Source organism: Bombina bombina, chromosome 10 (assembly GCF_027579735.1).
Source record: "Bombina bombina isolate aBomBom1 chromosome 10, aBomBom1.pri, whole genome shotgun sequence".
Taxonomy (NCBI): domain Eukaryota; kingdom Metazoa; phylum Chordata; class Amphibia; order Anura; family Bombinatoridae; genus Bombina; species Bombina bombina.
Genome location: NC_069508.1, coordinates 218974549 through 218993074, shown reverse-complemented (window position 1 = coordinate 218993074; position 18526 = coordinate 218974549). Strand labels below are relative to the sequence as shown.

At 39.6% G+C, this 18526-nt stretch overlaps 1 protein-coding gene across 1 annotated transcript in view; it reads left to right on the top strand.

The window, feature by feature from the left end:
* Window positions 1–18526, top strand: part of DNAI4 (dynein axonemal intermediate chain 4) — a 603028-nt gene that overhangs the window by 195885 nt on the left and 388617 nt on the right. Inside the window, exon 7 of the mRNA XM_053693220.1 lies at window positions 7424–7618. Within this exon, the coding sequence (XP_053549195.1) occupies window positions 7424–7618 (195 nt within the window). The remainder of the gene's footprint in view (window positions 1–7423; window positions 7619–18526) is intronic.

Sequence of the window (18526 nt, the reverse complement as noted above, 5' to 3'; positions counted from 1 at the left end):
AGGAAGGGCATTTACGTGACATCATTTTGTAAGTGAGATTATGTATGGCTAGGAAGGGCATTTACGTGACATCATTTTGTAAGTGAGATTATGTATGGCTAGGAAGGGCATTTACGTGACATCATTTTGTAAGTGAGATTATGTATGGCTAGGAAGGGCATTTACGTTACATCATTTTGTAAGTGAGATTTTGTATGGCTAGGAAGGGCATTTACGTGACATCATTTTGTAAGTGAGATTATGTATGGCTAGGAAGGGCATTTACGTGACATCATTTTGCATAAAGTACTCTGCGATCTTCCTCTATAATATCTTGCTGGGGGATCATTTCTTGTTATTACTGCTAGCCATATTAGGAAGAATGCAATGCTGCTTACATCTAATTTAAAGGAAAATGAAACCCAAACAATTTCTTTTATGGTTTAGTTAGAACAACTTCCAATTTATTTCTATTATCAAATTTGCTTCATTCTCTTAGTATCATTTGTTGAAGGAGCAGAAATGCACTACTGGTTTCTAACTGAACACATGGGTGAGTCAATGACAGTAAGTATATATATATATATATATATATATATGCAGCCACCAATCAGCAGCTAGAACCTAGGTTATTTGCTGCTCTCGAGCTTTCCTAGATAAACCTTTCAGCAAAGGATAACGAGAGAAGGAAGCAAATTAAATATTAGAAGTAAATTAGATAGTTGTTCCAGATAACATGCTCTTTCTGAATCATGGGAAAAAAATTGGGGTTTCATGTCACTTTAAGAGAAGTGAAAGTCAAAATGAAAGTTTCATTGTACAGATAGAGCGTGCAATTTTATCCGATTTTACTTCTGATATCAAATTTACTTTGCTTGGTATACTTTATTGAAAAGCATACTTAGGTAGGCTCAGAATCAGTAATGCTGTACTGGGAGCTAGCTGATGATTGGTGGCTACACATATATGAAGAAAATTTAGAAAGTTGTGTCAAATTGCATGAGCTATCTGAATTAAGAAAGCAGAATTTGGGGTTTCATGTCCCTTTAAATTACAGAAAAAGGGGCAAAATACGTTTCTCTTGTTAAGTGTATCCAATCCACGGATCATCCATTACTTGTGGGATATTCTCCTTCCCAACAGGAAGTTGCAAGAGGATCACCCACAGCAGAGCTGCTATATAGCTCCTCCCCTCACTGAAATATCCAGTCATTCTCTTGCAACTCTCAACTAAGATGGAGGTCGTAAGAGGACTGTGGTGTTTTATACTTAGTTTATTTCTTCAATCAAAAGTTTGTTATTTTTAAATGGTACCGGAGTGTACTGTTTATCTCAGGCAGTATTTGGAAGAAGAATCTGCCTGCGTTTTCTATGATCTTAGCAGAAGTAACTAGGATCCTTTGCTGTTCTCACATATTCTGAGGAGTGAGGTAACTTCAGAGGGGGAATAGCGTGCAGGTTTTCCTGCAATAAGGTATGTGCAGTTAAAATATTTTTCTAGGGATGGAATTTGCTAGAAAATGCTGCTGATACCGAAGTAATGTAAGTAAAGCCTTAAATGCAGTGATAGCGACTGGTATCAGGCTTATTAATAGAGATACATACTCTTATAAAAGTGTATTTTAAAACGTTTGCTGGCATGTTTAATCGTTTTTTACATATGTTTGGTGATAAAACTTATTGGGGCCTAGTTTTTTCCACATGGCTGGCTTGAATTTTGCCTAGAAACAGTTCCCTGAGGCTTCCCACTGTTGTAATATGAGTGGGAGGGACCTATTTTAGCGTTTTTTTGCACAGCAAAAATTACAGACACAGACATCCAGCTTCTTCCTGCATGATCCAGGACTTCTCTGAAGGGCTCAAAAGGCTTCAAAAGTCGTATTGAGGGAGGTAAAAAGCCACAGTAGAGCTGTGGCAGTTGTTGTGACTGTTTAAAAAACGTTTTTGTCATTTGTTATTCCGTTTTTGGTATTAAGGGGTTAATCATCCATTTGCAAGTGGGTGCAATGCTCTGCTAACTTATTACATACACTGTAAAAATTTCGTTAGTGTAACTGCATTTTTTCACTGTTATTTCAAAATTTGGGAAAATTTGTGTTTCTTAAAGGCGCAGTAACGTTTTTTATTTTGCTTGTAAACTTGTTTTAAAGTGTTTTCCAAGCTTGCTAGTCTCATTGCTAGTCTGTTTAAACATGTCTGACACAGAGGAACCTACTTGTTCATTATGTTTGAAAGCCATGGTGGAGCCCCATAGGAGAATGTGTACTAAATGTATTGGTTTCACCTTAAACAGTAAAGATCAGTCTTTATCTATAAAAGAATTATCACCAGAGGGTTCTGTCGAGGGGAAAGTTAGGCCGACTAACTCTCCCCACGTGTCAGACCCTTCGCCTCCTGCTCAGGGGACGCACGCTATTATGGCGCCAATTACATCAGGGACGCCCATAGCGATTACCTTGCAGGACATGGCTGCAATCATGAATAATACCCTGTCAGAGGTATTATCTAGATTGCCTGAATTAAGAGGCAAGCGCGATAGCTTTGGGGTTAGGAGAGATACAGAGCGCGCAAATGCTGTTAGAGCCATGTCTGATACTGCGTCACAGTATGCAGAACATGAGGACGGAGAGCTTCAGTCTGTGGGTGACATCTCTGACTCGGGGAAACCTGATTCAGAGATTTCTAATTTTAAATTTAAGCTTGAGAACCTCCGTGTATTGCTTGGGGAGGTATTAGCTGCTCTGAATAACTGTAACACAGTTGCAATTCCAGAGAAATTGTGTAGGCTGGATAGATACTATGCGGTGCCGGTGTGTACTGACGTTTTTCCTATACCTAAAAGGCTTACAGAAATTATTGTGTGGGATAGACCCGGTGTGCCCTTTTCCCCACCTCCTATATTTAGAACAATGTTTCCAATAGACGCCACTACACGGGACTTATGGCAGATGGTCCCTAAGGTGGAGGGAGCAGTTTCTACTTTAGCAAAGCGTACCACTATCCCGGTTGAGGACAGTTGCGCTTTTTCAGATCCAATGGATATTTTTTATCAATGGAAAAATTGGAGGGTTACCTTAAGGTTTGAGGCCCTGGAAGAGGCCATCCAGACAGCTCCATTGAATGAAATTATTGACAAGCTTAGAACGCTTAAGCTATCTACCTCATTTGTTTCTGATGCCATTGTTCATTTGACTAAACTAACGGCTAAGAATTCCGGATTCGCCATCCAGGCGCATAGGGCGCTATGGCTTAAATCCTGGTCAGCTGACGTGACTTCAAAGTCTAAATTACTCAACATTCCTTTCAAGGGGCAGACCTTATTCGGGCCTGGCTTGAAGGAAATTATTGCTGACATTACTGGAGGCAAGGGTCATACCCTTCCTCAGGACAGGGCCAAATCAAAGGCCAAACAGTCTAATTTTCGTGCCTTTCGAAATTTCAAGGCAGGAGCAGCATCAACTTCCTGCCCTTCAAAACAAGAGGGAACTGTTGCTCATTCCAGACAGGCCTGGAAACCTAACCAGTCCTGGAACAAGGGCAAGCAGGCCAGAAAGCCTGCTGCTGCCCCCAAGACAGCATGAAGGAACGGCCCCCTATCCGGAAACGGATCTAGTGGGGGGCAGACTTTCTCTCTTCGCCCAGGCGTGGGCAAGAGATGTTCAGGATCCCTGGGCGTTGGAGATCATATCTCAGGGTTATCTTCTGGACTTCAAAGCTTCTCCTCCACAAGGGAGATTTCATCTTTCAAGGTTATCAGCAAACCAGATAAAGAAAGAGGCATTCCTAATCTGTGTGCAAGACCTCCTAGTAATGGGAGTGATCCATCCAGTTCCGTGGACGGAACAAGGACTGGGATTTTATTCAAATCTGTTTGTGGTTCCCAAGAAAGAGGAAACCTTCAGACCAATCTTGGATCTAAAGATCTTAAACAAATTCCTCAGAGTTCCATCATTCAAAATGTAAACTATTCGGACCATCCTACCCATGATCCAAGAGGGTCAGTACATGACCACAGTGGACTTAAAGGATGCCTACCTTCACATACTGATTCACAAAGATCATCATCGGTTCCTAAGGTTTGCCTTTCTAGACAGGCATTACCAATTTGTAGCTCTTCCCTTCGGGTTGGCCACTGCCCCGAGAATTTTTACAAAGGTTCTGGGCTCACTTCTGGCGGTTCTAAGACCGCGAGGTATAGCGGTGGCTCCATATCTAGACAACATCCTGATACAGGCGTCAAGCTTTCAAATTGCCAAGTCTCATACAGAGATAGTTCTGACATTTCTGAGGTCGCATGGGTGGAAAGTGAACGTGGAAAAGAGTTCTCTATCACCACTCACAAGAGTCTCCTTCCTAGGGACTCTTATAGATTCTGTAGAGATGAAAATTTACCTGACGGAGTCCAGGTTATCAAAACTTCTAAATGCTTGCCGTGTCCTTCATTCCATTCCACGCCCGTCAGTGGCTCAGTGCATGGAAGTAATCGGCTTAATGGTAGCGGCAATGGACATAGTGCCATTTGCGCGCCTGCATCTCAGACCGCTGCAATTATGCATGCTAAGTCAGTGGAATGGGGATTACTCAGATTTGTCCCCTCTACTAAATCTGGATCAAGAGACCAGAGATTCTCTGGTGGCTTTCTCGTGTCCATCTGTCCAAGGGTATGACCTTTCGCAGGCCAGATTGGACGATTGTAACAACAGATGCCAGCCTTCTAGGTTGGGGCGCAGTCTGGAACTCCCTGAAGGCTCAGGGATCGTGGACTCAGGAGGAGAAACTCCTCCCAATAAATATTCTGGAGTTAAGAGCAATATTCAATGCTCTTCTAGCTTGGCCTCGGTTAGCAACACTGAGGTTCATCAGATTTCAGTCGGACAACATCACGACTGTGGCTTACATCAACCATCAAGGGGGAACCAGGAGTTCCCTAGCGATGTTAGAAGTCTCAAAGATAATTCGCTGGGCAGAGTCTCACTCTTGCCACCTGTCAGCGATCCACATCCCAGGCGTAGAGAACTGGGAGGCGGATTTTCTAAGTAGTCAGACTTTTCATCCGGGGGAGTGGGAACTCCATCCGGAGGTGTTTGCTCAACTGGTCCATCGTTGGGGCAAACCAGAACTGGATCTCATGGCGTCTCGCCAGAACGCCAAGCTTCCTTGTTACGGATCCAGGTCCAGGGACCCGGGAGCAACGCTGATAGATGCTCTAGCAGCTCCTTGGTTCTTCAACCTGGCCTATGTGTTTCCACCGTTTCCTCTGCTCCCTCGACTGATTGCCAAAATCAAACAGGAGAGAGCATCAGTGATTCTGATAGCGCCTGCGTGGCCACGCAGGACCTGGTATGCAGACCTAGTGGACATGTCATCTCTTCCACCATGGACTCTGCCTCTGAGGCAGGACCTTCTAATACAAGGTCCTTTCAATCATCCAAATCTAATTTCTCTGAGACTGACTGCATGGAGATTGAACGCTTGATTCTATCAAGGTGTGGCTTCTCCGAGTCAGTCATTGATACCTTAATACAGGCTCGGAAGCCTGTCACCAGGAAAATCTACCATAAGATATGGCGTAAATATCTTTATTGGTGTGAATCCAAGAGTTACTCATGGAGTAAGGTTAGGATTCCTAGGATATTGTCCTTTCTCCAAGAGGGTTTGGACAAAGGCTTATCAGCTAGTTCTTTAAAAGGACAGATCTCTGCTCTGTCTATTCTTTTGCACAAGCGTCTGGCAGAAGTTCCAGACGTCCAGGCATTTTGTCAGGCTTTGGTTAGGATTAAGCCTGTGTTTAAAACTGTTGCTCCCCCGTGGAGCTTAAACTTGGTTCTTAAAGTTCTTCAGGGAGTTCCGTTTTAACCCCTTCATTCCATTGATATTAAACTTTTATCTTGGAAAGTTCTGTTTTTGATGGCTATTTCCTTGGCTCGAAGAGTCTCTGAGTTATCTGCCTTACATTGTGATTCTCCTTATCTGATTTTTCATTCAGACAAGGTAGTTCTGCGTACCAAACCTGGGTTTTTGCCTAAGGTGGTTTCTAACAGGAATATCAATCAAGAGATTGTTGTTCCATCATTGTGTCCTAATCCTTCTTTAAAGAAGGAACGTCTTTTGCATAATCTGGACGTAGTCCGTGCCTTGAAGTTTTACTTACAGGCTACTAAAGATTTTCGTCAAACATCTGCCCTGTTTGTCGTTTACTCTGGACAGAGGAGAGGTCAAAAAGCTTCGCCAACCTCTCTCTCCTTTTGGCTTCGGAGTATTATACGCTTAGCCTATGAGACTGCTGGACAGCAGCCCCCTGAAAGGATTACAGCTCATTCTACTAGAGCTGTGGCTTCTACCTGGGCCTTTAAAAATGAGGCCTCTGTTGAACAGATTTGCAAGGCTGCGACTTGGGGGCCCATTTATCAAAGGGCTTGCGGACCTGATCCGACACTGCGTATTGCTCTCCGCATTTAACATTGCACCAGCAGCTCACAAGAGCTGCTGGTGCAACGCCGCCCCCTGCTGACTCGCGGCCAATCGGCCGCCAGCAGGGGGGTGTCAATCAACCCGATCGTATTCGATCGGGTTGATTTCCGGCGATTCCTGTCCGCCTGCTCAGAGCAGGTGGACAGGGTTATGAAGCAGCGGTCTTTAGACCGCTGCTTCATAACTTGTATTTCTGGCGAGTCTGAAGACTGGCCAGAAACACGGCCCTTCAAGCTCCGTACGGAGCTTGATAAATGGGCCTGTTGGTCTTCGCTTCACACCTTTTCAAAATTTTACAAATTTGACACTTTTGCTTCTTCGGAGGCTGTTTTTGGGAGAGGTTCTACAGGCAGTGGTTCCTTCCATTTAAGTTCCTGCCTTGTCCCTCCCATCATCCGTGTACTTTAGCTTTGGTATTGGTATCCCACAAGTAATGGATGATCCGTGGACTGGATACACTTAACAAGAGAAAACATAATTTATGCTTACCTGATAAATTTATTTCTCTTGTAGTGTATCCAGTCCACGGCCCGCCCTGTCCTTTTAAGGCAGGTCTAAATTTTAATTAAACTACAGTCACCACTGCACCGTAGGGTTTCTCCTTTCTCTGTTTGTTTTCGGTCGAATGACTGGATATGGCAGTGAGGGGAGGAGCTATATAGCAGCTCTGCTGTGGGTGATCCTCTTGCAACTTCCTGTTGGGAAGGAGAATATCCCACAAGTAATGGATGATCCGTGGACTGGATACACTACAAGAGAAATAAATTTATCAGGTAAGCATAAATTATGTTTTTAAAAGTATAATTTAAAGTTGTTTTACTACTCAATAAAACATCTCAAAGTGTTTACTGTCCCTTTAGGAGCTATAAAAATGTGTCACTAATACAAGCTATGTGTAGTAACCTCATGAAATGTTATCTAAGATAAGCTAATAGCTAAGAATCTACAATGATGTTATTCTGATTTATTGCAGATAGTTATGCAAGTTCCCTCAACATTACTGAAAGATCAGTTCTTGCCCGGATACCGGAGAATACTGAGCATGATCCAGAAGAAATCTTAAATTCAGAGAAATTTCAGCAGGATTTATTTTTTATGGAGAGGATTTTGGTGGAAAATATCTGTCAGTCCAAACTAGCAGCTTACAGGCAGTTGCCGGTATTTGAAGGTATTTTACTGGATATTCCTGTGTGTTTATCTTTACAATTATGATTATTATCTATTTGTAGTTTAAATCATAATCCACAGTACTTAAAGTGACACGATAACTAAATGTTGTAGCATATCTGTAAAAAGCTGACTACAAAATATCACCTGGGTATCTCTATGTAAATAGAAAGATATTTTAACTCAAAATGTTCTCAGTAACCACATATCACTGTAAAAAGTAGCCAATCAGGATGCTAGTCCCGGGACTTGCAAGGGAGCGTACATCTGGTATGTGCAGGCACAGTTATGTTATTTCCCTACTGAGTTTCAGGAAGTTTACTATGAAATCTCAGCATTTTTTTGCAGACTTGTCCCTTTTCACAGAGTTGTGGGAATTATCAGCCAATGCGCATTAGAAAGAAAGTCTAAACTTTTTATCATCAAAATATATTCTTAAATGCTGATTTCTCTTCACAGTGGGGTCTTATTTAGTACAATGTCCCCTTTAAAGGGGGTGAGTGGAAGGAACAAAAGGAGGATCTAGAAATGTTATTAAGAACTTTATCTTTTTTATCAAGAGATAAATAATGTTTTTATTAGAGGGGCGTGAATATTGATATGTTAGAAATATTTAAGGGATTTATGGCATTAAAGCCAAGTGCTGAATTGGGCACTAGTAGAATAATAAGTAATAGGATTAAAAATGAACACTGTATTTAACAAATATACCGTAACAAACAAAATGACCAAAATGGATCAAAAAGAAGTGTGTAATCAGCATCCACTTCTAAGTATTCATTTAGATATGATCCAACACAATTAAAAACAAATAATAAAAGGGCTATGTGCCCTGGAGGCGTTGTTGTTGAAACACAGGAGACAGAGTGAAAGTGAAGTGAGCAGAGAAACTGTGCAGGGATTTAAAGAATCACACAGACTATGCGCTCAAAGGCGTCCTGCCTGCGTACTGCTGGGATTGAACCCAGTCAGCCGATTGCTAAATAAATGCCCTGTCTCTTATTGTCACATTCATACCAATAATCACTCAGTAAACCTGCATGTCATATAGCATGCATGTATTACCATCGCATACTCAAAATTCACTCTGAGTGGCTTGTATTCATATGCAAATTTATACAATGTGTCACCAATTTTCACTATGTAACACACAAGCTCATTAATGATTCATCTGTTTGCTTAATAGTATCTTAGTAAAATGTTACAAATGATCCCTCTATACCCGGTACTCAGAAATCCCACTTCCCTTTGTATTGCACACGTTGTTGAGCGCACATTAAACATACAGGGCCAGTACCATTATGGGCTTAAGATTGTACTTAGAGTATAAATCACTATTTTAAAACAATCTTTTAAACTAGGATAACAAGCCGTAGCTCCTATGAACAACAAAGAGCGCCTCTCGGACACGCCCACCGACGCGTTTAGTCACTGATACGTGACTTCGTCAGGGCTTAGGGGCGGCCCAGCCGTACACTCCGTGTAATATATTGTTTCGTTACCATAGAAACAGTGTCTGTATGCGGAAGTGTTTACCGCATCAATCTGGCGATCATTTGTATCAAAGCTTTAGTTAAAGGTCTCCCAATAACGTAGGTATGTGTGTCCACTCGTCATCGTTGTATAACTACTGTCATTTAGGAGTTATCATTTTGATCTGAGTACTCTAGTACCCGCCTTTAGTCAGAAAAATATATGTGTTCATTTCAACATTAATTATGCTGGTTCTCTCTATGTGTGTTACAGACTTATTCAGTTTATGATTAGACATATATAATGTCATCATCTATATAGTCGTTGGTAGGAGCAGTTATTAGCTATAAAGAGCAAGAGTCATAAAAAGCCATTTATATTGTAGCATGACTCGCATTCACTCAAAAAACATATATGTGCTCATTTCAAGATTGGATATGGTATTCTTTTGTATATGTTATACGAACATATCCAGTCTATACTTAGGCATGTATAGTATCATCAGCAATAGAGTCATTAGTAGGAACAGATATTAACTATAAACATCAACAATTTAAAGGGCCATTGTTAATGTAGCATGTCTCTAGAAGCAACATATATTAAAACAACATTCGCGTATTGGATTGTTCTTGTCTCTATTGTTTTACCCTGATATCAATCCGATGTCAATAACATTATTCCAGTATTAGCTTTATGTTTTTGTGTTTTGTAGTTTGTGCACAGGTCTTAAAGTGATTATTACACATTAGATGAATGTAAGTTTCTGATGATACATTCATACCTGGTCTATAACATTAGTTTTAGAACTAATATAGAGTGTTAGGATCATAATTCTTATCCATGAATCAGTCTGCTAGGATACTTCCTAGTCAATTATCTCCCATTGACCTATATATTATTCTATTGAATTGTCATATCCCAGAAAGAAACCACAATCAGCGTGGTATCCATATTATTGGTGTCACCAGTCTATTACTCACTTTGTTATTCATGTGGGAAACCTCCTTAGGGATCCCTGATCGTATATATTCTTTATCTAACAATTATGTGCAACAGTTGTTTATTACTTATCAAAGGTAAAATACAAAGATTATAAAAAGCTTTTATATGAAATTGCTTCATTGAGGCCTTTAGGGTAGTAATTCATATATCCATCTGCATTCTTTTTGCAGAAGTAGTTTATTAATATCTCCCCTTCTCCCTCTCAATTTAAGCTGTTCAATTGCGAAAAAGTGTATTTGATATTTATCTTCCTTATGTACAGTATTCATATGTTTAGCTACCGGTACATTGCGGTTCCATTTTATATCTCCCATGTGTTCCAGCACTCTGGTGCGTAATTCTCGGGAGGTCTCACCTACATAGATTAGGGGGCATTTACATATCGCTACATATATGACTCTTTTTGTTCTGCAGTTCATGAAATCATTTATCTGATAACTTTTTCCTGTCTGGGGATGTACAAAGGTTTTCATGGGTGTCATATTTTTGCACGCCTGACACCGGTCACATTTGAAGAAGCCTTTAGTTTCTTGAAACCATGTCCTTTGTTTGACTTGGGAGAAGCGACTCCTAGTCAGGATATCCTTTAGATTCTGAGATCTCCTATTGGTTATATTAGATTTCTCAGTAATTACTGCTGACAAGTCAGGGTCATCATGCAAGACGTGCCAATGTTTCTGGAAGATATTGCAAATTGTACTGTTTTTCTCGTCAAAAGTACCAATTATTCTAATTTTATTAGTATTTGTTTCACTTTCATCTACCTTCCTTTCTTGTAATAGAGTTGGTCTCTCTTGTGCTTTTGCACGTTGATAGGCTTTTTTGAGGCATCTATTTGGATAACCTCTTTCTTTAAACCTCTTCCTCGGTTCCTTAGCTTCTGACTCAAAATCTTCCATAGTGCTACAGTTACGTCTTGCCCTAAGGTATTGTCCATAAGGAATACCCATCTTTTGACTTTTGGGATGGTAGCTTTTCCAATTTAGGAGGCTATTAATAGATGTCTTTTTTTTTTTTTTTAAAGCTTTGTACTGAGGCACCCATCAGATTATTTTTTAATCTCTAAGTCCAAAAAAGAAATACTGGTTTCTTCAATAGCAGAGGTATAGTGCATACCATGTTTATTGTCATTCAGCCAGTGCATAAAGCTTGTGAAGTCCTCTTTAGAGCCTGTCCATAATATAAGGACGTCATCAATATAGCGAATGTACAGATCCATAAATTTCATGAATGGATTAATGTCTTGATTAAGGATATATGTGTGTTCTATCCACTCCAAGAACAGGTTGGCATACGTTGGTGCACAGCATGTGCCCATTGCTGTGCCCTTTTTCTGTCAATATACCTTGTTATCAAACAGAAAGTAATTGTGTTGTAACACAAATTCTAGGAGGTCAAGGACAAATTCATCTTTTTCACTGCCACAAGGATTGGTCATTTTGAGAAAATACTGTATAGCCTCTCTGCCCAGAGAATGAGAAATATTAGAGTATAGGCTCTCAACATCTATACTTGCCAATAAGGTGTTCTCTTGTACATAGATATTATCCAAACATTTTAGGACATCTTTAGTGTCCTGAACGTATGATGTTAATGTGTATACAAATTCTCTTAGCTTTTTATCAATATAAATACTGGTATTTTGAGTCAGGCAACCATTACTGGACACTATCGGTCTGCCCGGTGGCGCCTTAAGGTCCTTATGAATCTTAGGCAGACTATAGAACGTTGCTATTCTTGGAGTCATATTGCACATAAATTGATACTCGGACTTGGTGATAATTCTTTCACCATAGCCTCTGTCTAGTATTGACTTTAGCTCTTTTGTGAATATCAATGTGGGATCCTGTGGTAATATCTGATAATACTCTGTGTTTGATAAAATATCAAGACACATCTCTTTGTATTTGGTATTTTTTAGGGATGCACCGAATTGAAAATTCTAGACCGAAACCGAAAATTCAGGATGCCCTTGGCCGAAAACCGAAACTGAAAATGACTTTTTCCCCCAAATGATTTTAAAAGTTTTTTCTATAATTTTATTATTAATATAAGACTTTTTATTATATATATATATATATATATATATATATATATATATATATATTATATAATATATATTAATATATATATATATATAATATATATTAATATATATATATATATATTATATATATATATATACACACACATTTATATATATATATATATATAATATATGTGTGTGTGTATATATACAGTATATATATATATATATATATACACACATAATAATCTGCATTGAGGTACACAGCAGGCAGCTTGGGGTTAAGCATGGTACTGAGACACAGAGGAATGCAAGAGATCGTATTACCAGTGCTTGTGTATTGTAGCCCAAACAATTACAGTTCTCCTGTCAGTGTGCAAACGGCCCCTACATATTGCATATAATTCATTCTTATCTGGACTGGCTCCCTGTCTAGCGGTGACACATTAGTAAAAGCAGCTCCTTGTGCAGGACTCAGGAGGAGGAGGTAACGGCTGCTTGTACTGAAACCACCCTGCAGCCCGCTCTGTCTGTTTACACAGTAAACTTGCCGTGTCAGATGAAATTTATGACACTTGCCTGCAGAGCCATATAGTTACTTGTAAGGGATCCTCCTGTCAGTGAGTGTGTGAAAGGCTCATACGTATATTTACCCTTATCTGGCTCCCTGTCTAACCGTGACTTTATTTGTGCAGGACTCAATGAGCTGCTTTTTCAAATAAAGTCACAGTTAGACAGGGAGCCAGATAAGGGTAAATATACATATGATCCGTTCACACACTCACTGACCGGAGGATCCGTTATAAGTATAACTATATGGCTCTGCAGGCAAGTGTAATAAAATTCACTTGACACGGCAAGTTCCCTCTCTCACTCTGACGCTCTGCTTCAAGTTGTTAGTGAACACAGGCTACAGTGCCGCACCCCCTCTACCCGCGAGGCATTCTGGGGCATGTAGTTAAAGTTGAATATGGCCTAGAAATTACCCAGCCAGTACACAGGGCTAAATTTAGATGCGTCTTCTAACTACTTGTTGCGGTCAGTGAGGCACGGGGGGAGGACACTTAGAGGGATACAAATCTGGCTGCCAGGGGTTGATTTTGTGGTGCATAGGGGTCAATTTAATTTCAAATAGAACATGCAATTTTCGGCCGGTTTTCCCCTCTTTTGGCCGAAATGGGATAGGCCCATTTTCGGCCGAAATTTTCGGTGGCCGAAATTTCGGTGCATCCCTAGTATTTTTCATAATAACCAAATTGCCTCCCTTATCTGCATTCTTAATTGTTATCTCTTGGTTATTTTTTAGTTCAGCTAATGCTTTCCTTTCTTTGAAGCTCAGATTTTACTTAACTTTACTTCTACAGTTAAGAGCTTCCCGTTCAGTAGTAACCAGAGAGACAAATTTATCAATAGTGGGGTATTTGGAGATAGCGGGCATAAAGGTGCTCTTTGGTTTTACTACACTGCTCGCTTGTACATTGCCAGTGTCATAATTTTCATCAAGTAGTGTTATCATCAAATTAACTATCTCCTGATCTTCCTCCTCTACACCCATATCAGAAAGGCAGGTTTTATTAGCCTCTTTATGGTATTTATGAAGTGCTAATTTTCTCGCAAAGAGATGTGTATCTTTAACCCAATTGAAATTGTCATATTTGGGAGTAGGGATAAATGAAAGACCTTTGGATAACAGAATATAATGTTCAGATCTTAACTCTATGTTTGCCAGATTAATGATTTGTAGTCCCTCATCTCTCATTTTTGTTTGTTGGTTTTCATTTTGGTTTGTTGCCTTGTTCTCACTGTTCTTTTCGGTGGGAATAGATCCTTCTCTAAAAAAATCCTCGTTATGGAGGGTTCAGTTGTAAGTATAGTTACATTCGTATTGGCTAGTTGTGTTGGCTCTTCATCTGAAAGTTCAGATTCAGTTGAGGAGCTCTCAAGTGTATTACCTTTACCTCTGGCTTCTTGTGTGTATCATGTATTCTTACGTCTGTAGTTAGCTTTATATATATTGCCCTTCTGGTGGTCTGACCAGTCTCTCTGTAGTTTTCTATTTTTAGTCTCACTTAATTCCTCTTTCAACTTATCAATATGGGATTTTAATTTTTGATCTAGAGCGTCAAAGTCTTTGTGTGAGGTGAACTTATTAGTTTGTACTTTCGCTTCCTCCACTAATTTTGTTAGTTGCTCATATTGATTTCTTTCATATTCTAATGTAAGTTTCATTAAGTCAAGTGAGCACTGTGTCAGAATCTCTTGCCATCTTAGGACAAAGTTTTCATCAGAAATGTGAAAGGAGGGTGCTAATTGGATCCTTAGACCCCTTGGAATAAGTTTGTTTTTAACATAATTTTCAAGACTAAAGATCTCCCAAAATGATTTTACTTGCTTCTTCATAATTTTAGCTATGCTCTTAAATCCTTCTTCAATATTAGTAGCCTGTGGACAGACATTACCTACATTCAGGGTGAAAAGCCTTTCTGCCTCTTGCTTCCATTTGTCAAAATCAATGGTCGAGGATAGATAGCCCGCCATAGCTATCTATTCTCAATACCCTTAAAGGGACATTAAACACTTTGAGATGGTAATATAAAATGATAAATTGTATATAATAAAACAACTCTGCAATATACTTTCATTATTTATTTTGTCCTCTTTGCCTGTAATTCCATTCTGAAATTGTGAGCTTTTCAGTTCCTGTTAGAAATGGAAGTGCAGAACACTGTTAAATCCAGCACAACCATTGGCTGCACACTCTAGTGACCTATTTATAACTGACCCTAATTGGCCACAGCAGAGAAGGTAACCTAAGTTACAACATGGCAGCTCCCAGTGTTTTATAGACACTAAGGCCCCTAGTTATCAAGCCGTCAACCTCAAATACGCTGGAATTCCGCAGCGTATTTGTGGCGAGGCTGATTCACCTTAGTTATCAAGCCCTAGACACCGGCAAAAGTAGAATATAGTGACGTAAGCTTCGATCCGCCGGACTCAGTCCGACACAGATCGATTCTTACGTCACTCCAGATGTTCCGAACACAAGTTCGGCACAATCTGACTACTTTTGCTAGTTATCAAAAAACTAGCAGGTACGCTTGCCACTTTTCCGGCCCAGCGTACCTGGTTTTCAACCCGCCGCCCTGGAGGCGGTGGATCCCATAGGAATCAATGGGAGTCTGACCATAGCGAAAGTTCATGTTCGCTGCTGCCAGACATCCCATTGATTCCTATGGGAGCTGTCTACACCTAACACTCTAACATGTACCCCGAGTCTAAACACCCCTAATCTGTCCCCCCTACACCGCCGCAACTAAATAAAGTGTTTACCCCCTAAACTGCTGCTCTCGGAGCCCACCGCAAGCTATAATAAATATGTTAACCCCTAAACCGCCGCTCCCGGACCCCGCCGCCACCTACATTATACCTATTAACCCCTATCCTGCCCCCCCTACACCTCCGCCACTATAATAAATTTATTAACCCCTATCCTGCCCCCCCTACACCGTCACCACTGTAATAAAATTATTAACCCCTAAACCTTAGTCTAACACTAACCCTAACACCCCCTAACTTAAATATTAATTAAATAAATCTAAATAATATTTCTCTTATTAACTAAATTAATCCTATTTAAAACTAAATACTTACCTTTAAAATAAACCCTAAGATAGCTACAATATAAATAATAATTATATTGTAGCTATCTTAGGATTTATTTTTATTTTACAGGCAACTTTCAATTTATTTTAACTAGGTACAATAGCTATTAAATAGTTATTAACTATTTAATAGCTACCTAGTTAAAATAAAGAGAAATTTACCTGTAAAATAAAAACTAACCTAAGTTACAATTACACCTAACACTACACTATACTTTAATAAATTATTCCTATTTAAAACTAAATACTTACCTGTAAAATAAACCCTAAGATAGCTACAATGTAATTAATAATTACATTGTAGCTATTTTAGGATTTATATTTATTTTACAGGTAACTTTGTATTTATTTTAGCTAGTTAGAATAGTTATTAAATAGTTATTAACTATTTAATAACTACCTAGCTAAAAGAAATACAAAATTATCTGTAAAATAAATCCTAACCTAAGTTACAATTAAACCTAACACTACTTCTATCAGCCAATCAGAATTAAGGTAGGAAAAATCTGATTGGCTGATTGAATCAGCCAATCAGATTGAAGTTCAATCTAATTGGCTGATTCAATCAGCCAATCAGATTTTTCCTACCTTAATTCCGATTGGCTGATAGAATCCTATCAGCCAATCGGAATTGAAGGAACGCCATCTTGGATGACGTCCCTTAAAGGAACCTTCATTCTTCGTTAGTCATCGGGAAGAAGAGGATGGCTCCGCGTCAGCTCGTCTGAAGATGGCTCCGCTCCGCTCCGGATGGATGAAGATCGAAGACGTCGCATGGATGAAGACTTCTATCGGATGGAAGACCTCTTCAGCGCCGCCTGGATGTTGAATTCAATCGGATGGAAAACTTCTTCAGCGCCCCTTGGATGATGACTTCTGCCGCTCCGGATCTCCTCTTCGGTTCCATCGGTGGTCGGCTGGCTGAAGACGGCTCAAAGTAGGATGATCTTCAGGGGGGTAGTGTTAGGTTTATTTAAGGGGGTTTGGGTTAGATTAGGGGTATGTGGGTGGTGGGTTTTAATGTTGGGGGGTTGCATTTTTTTTTACAGGCAAAAGAGCTGAATTCTTTGGGGCATGCCCGCAAAAGGCCCTTTTAAGGGCTGGTAAGGTAATAGAGCTGGTAACTTTTTAATGTAGAAGAGGGTAGGGCATTTTTTTATTTTCGGGGGCTTTGTTATTTTATTAGGGGGCTTAGATTAGGTGTAAGTAGCTTAAAATTGTTGTAATATTTTTTAAATGTTTGTAACTTATTTTTCTCTTGTTAAGTGTATCCAGTCCACGGATCATCCATTACTTATGGGATATTAACTCCTCCCCAACAGGAAGTGCAAGAGGATTCACCCAGCAGAGCTGCTATATAGCTCCTCCCCTAACTGCCATTACCAGTCATTCTCTTGCACCCAACGAATAGATAGGATGTGTGAGAGGACTGTGGTGATTATACTTAGTTTCATACCTTCAATCAAAAGTTTGTTATTTTATAATAGCACCGGAGTGTGTTATTCCTTCTCTGGTAGAATTTGAAGAAGAATCTACCTGAGTTTTTCTATGATTTTAGCCGGAGTAGTTAAGATCATATTGCTGTTTCTCGGCCATCTGAGGAGAGGTAAACTTCAGATCAGGGGACAGCGGGCAGATTAATCTGCAAAGAGGTATGTAGCAGCTTATTATTTTCTGACAATGGAATTGATGAGAAAATTCTGCCATACCGATATAATGTAAACTCAGCCTTAAATGCAGTAGCAGCAACTGGTATCAGGCTGTCATGTATGTATATTTTACACTTCAGTATTCTGGGGAATGGCACTTCACTGGAATTATACTGTATGCATAAAACTTTAGCCTAATTTGCAGGGACTAGCAACAGGCTTTTTAATAACACTCAATTTATTAATGTTAAACGTTTTTTGCTGGCATGTAAAATCGTTTAATTTTCTGAGGTACTGGGTGAAAACATAATTTATGTAAGAACTTACCTGATAAATTCATTTCTTTCATATTAACAAGAGTCCATGAGCTAGTGACGTATGGGATATACATTCCTACCAGGAGGGGCAAAGTTTCCCAAACCTTAAAATGCCTATAAATACACCCCTCACCACACCCACAAATCAGTTTAACGAATAGCCAAGAAGTGGGGTGATAAGAAACAAAGTGCGAAGCATATAAAATAAGGAATTGGAATAATTGTGCTTTATACAAAAAAAAAAAAAAAAAAAAATCATAACCACCACAAAAAAGGGTGGGCCTCATGGACTCTTGTTAATATGAAAGAAATGAATTTATCAGGTAAGTTCTTACATAAATTATGTTTTCTTTCATGTAATTAACAAGAGTCCATGAGCTAGTGACGTATGGGATAATGACTACCCAAGATGTGGATCTTTCCACACAAGAGTCACTAGAGAGGGAGGGATAAAATAAAGACAGCCAATTCCTGCTGAAAATAATCCACACCCAAAATAAAGTTTAACGAAAAACATAAGCAGAAGATTCAAACTGAAACCGCTGCCTGAAGAACTTTTCTACCAAAAACTGCTTCAGAAGAAGAAAATACATCAAAATGGTAGAATTTAGTAAAAGTATGCAAAGAGGACCAAGTTGCTGCTTTGCAGATCTGGTCAACCGAAGCTTCATTCCTAAACGCCCAGGAAGTAGATACTGACCTAGTAGAATGAGCTGTAATTCTCTGAGGCGGAATTTTACCCGACTCAACATAGGCAAGATGAATTAAAGATTTCAACCA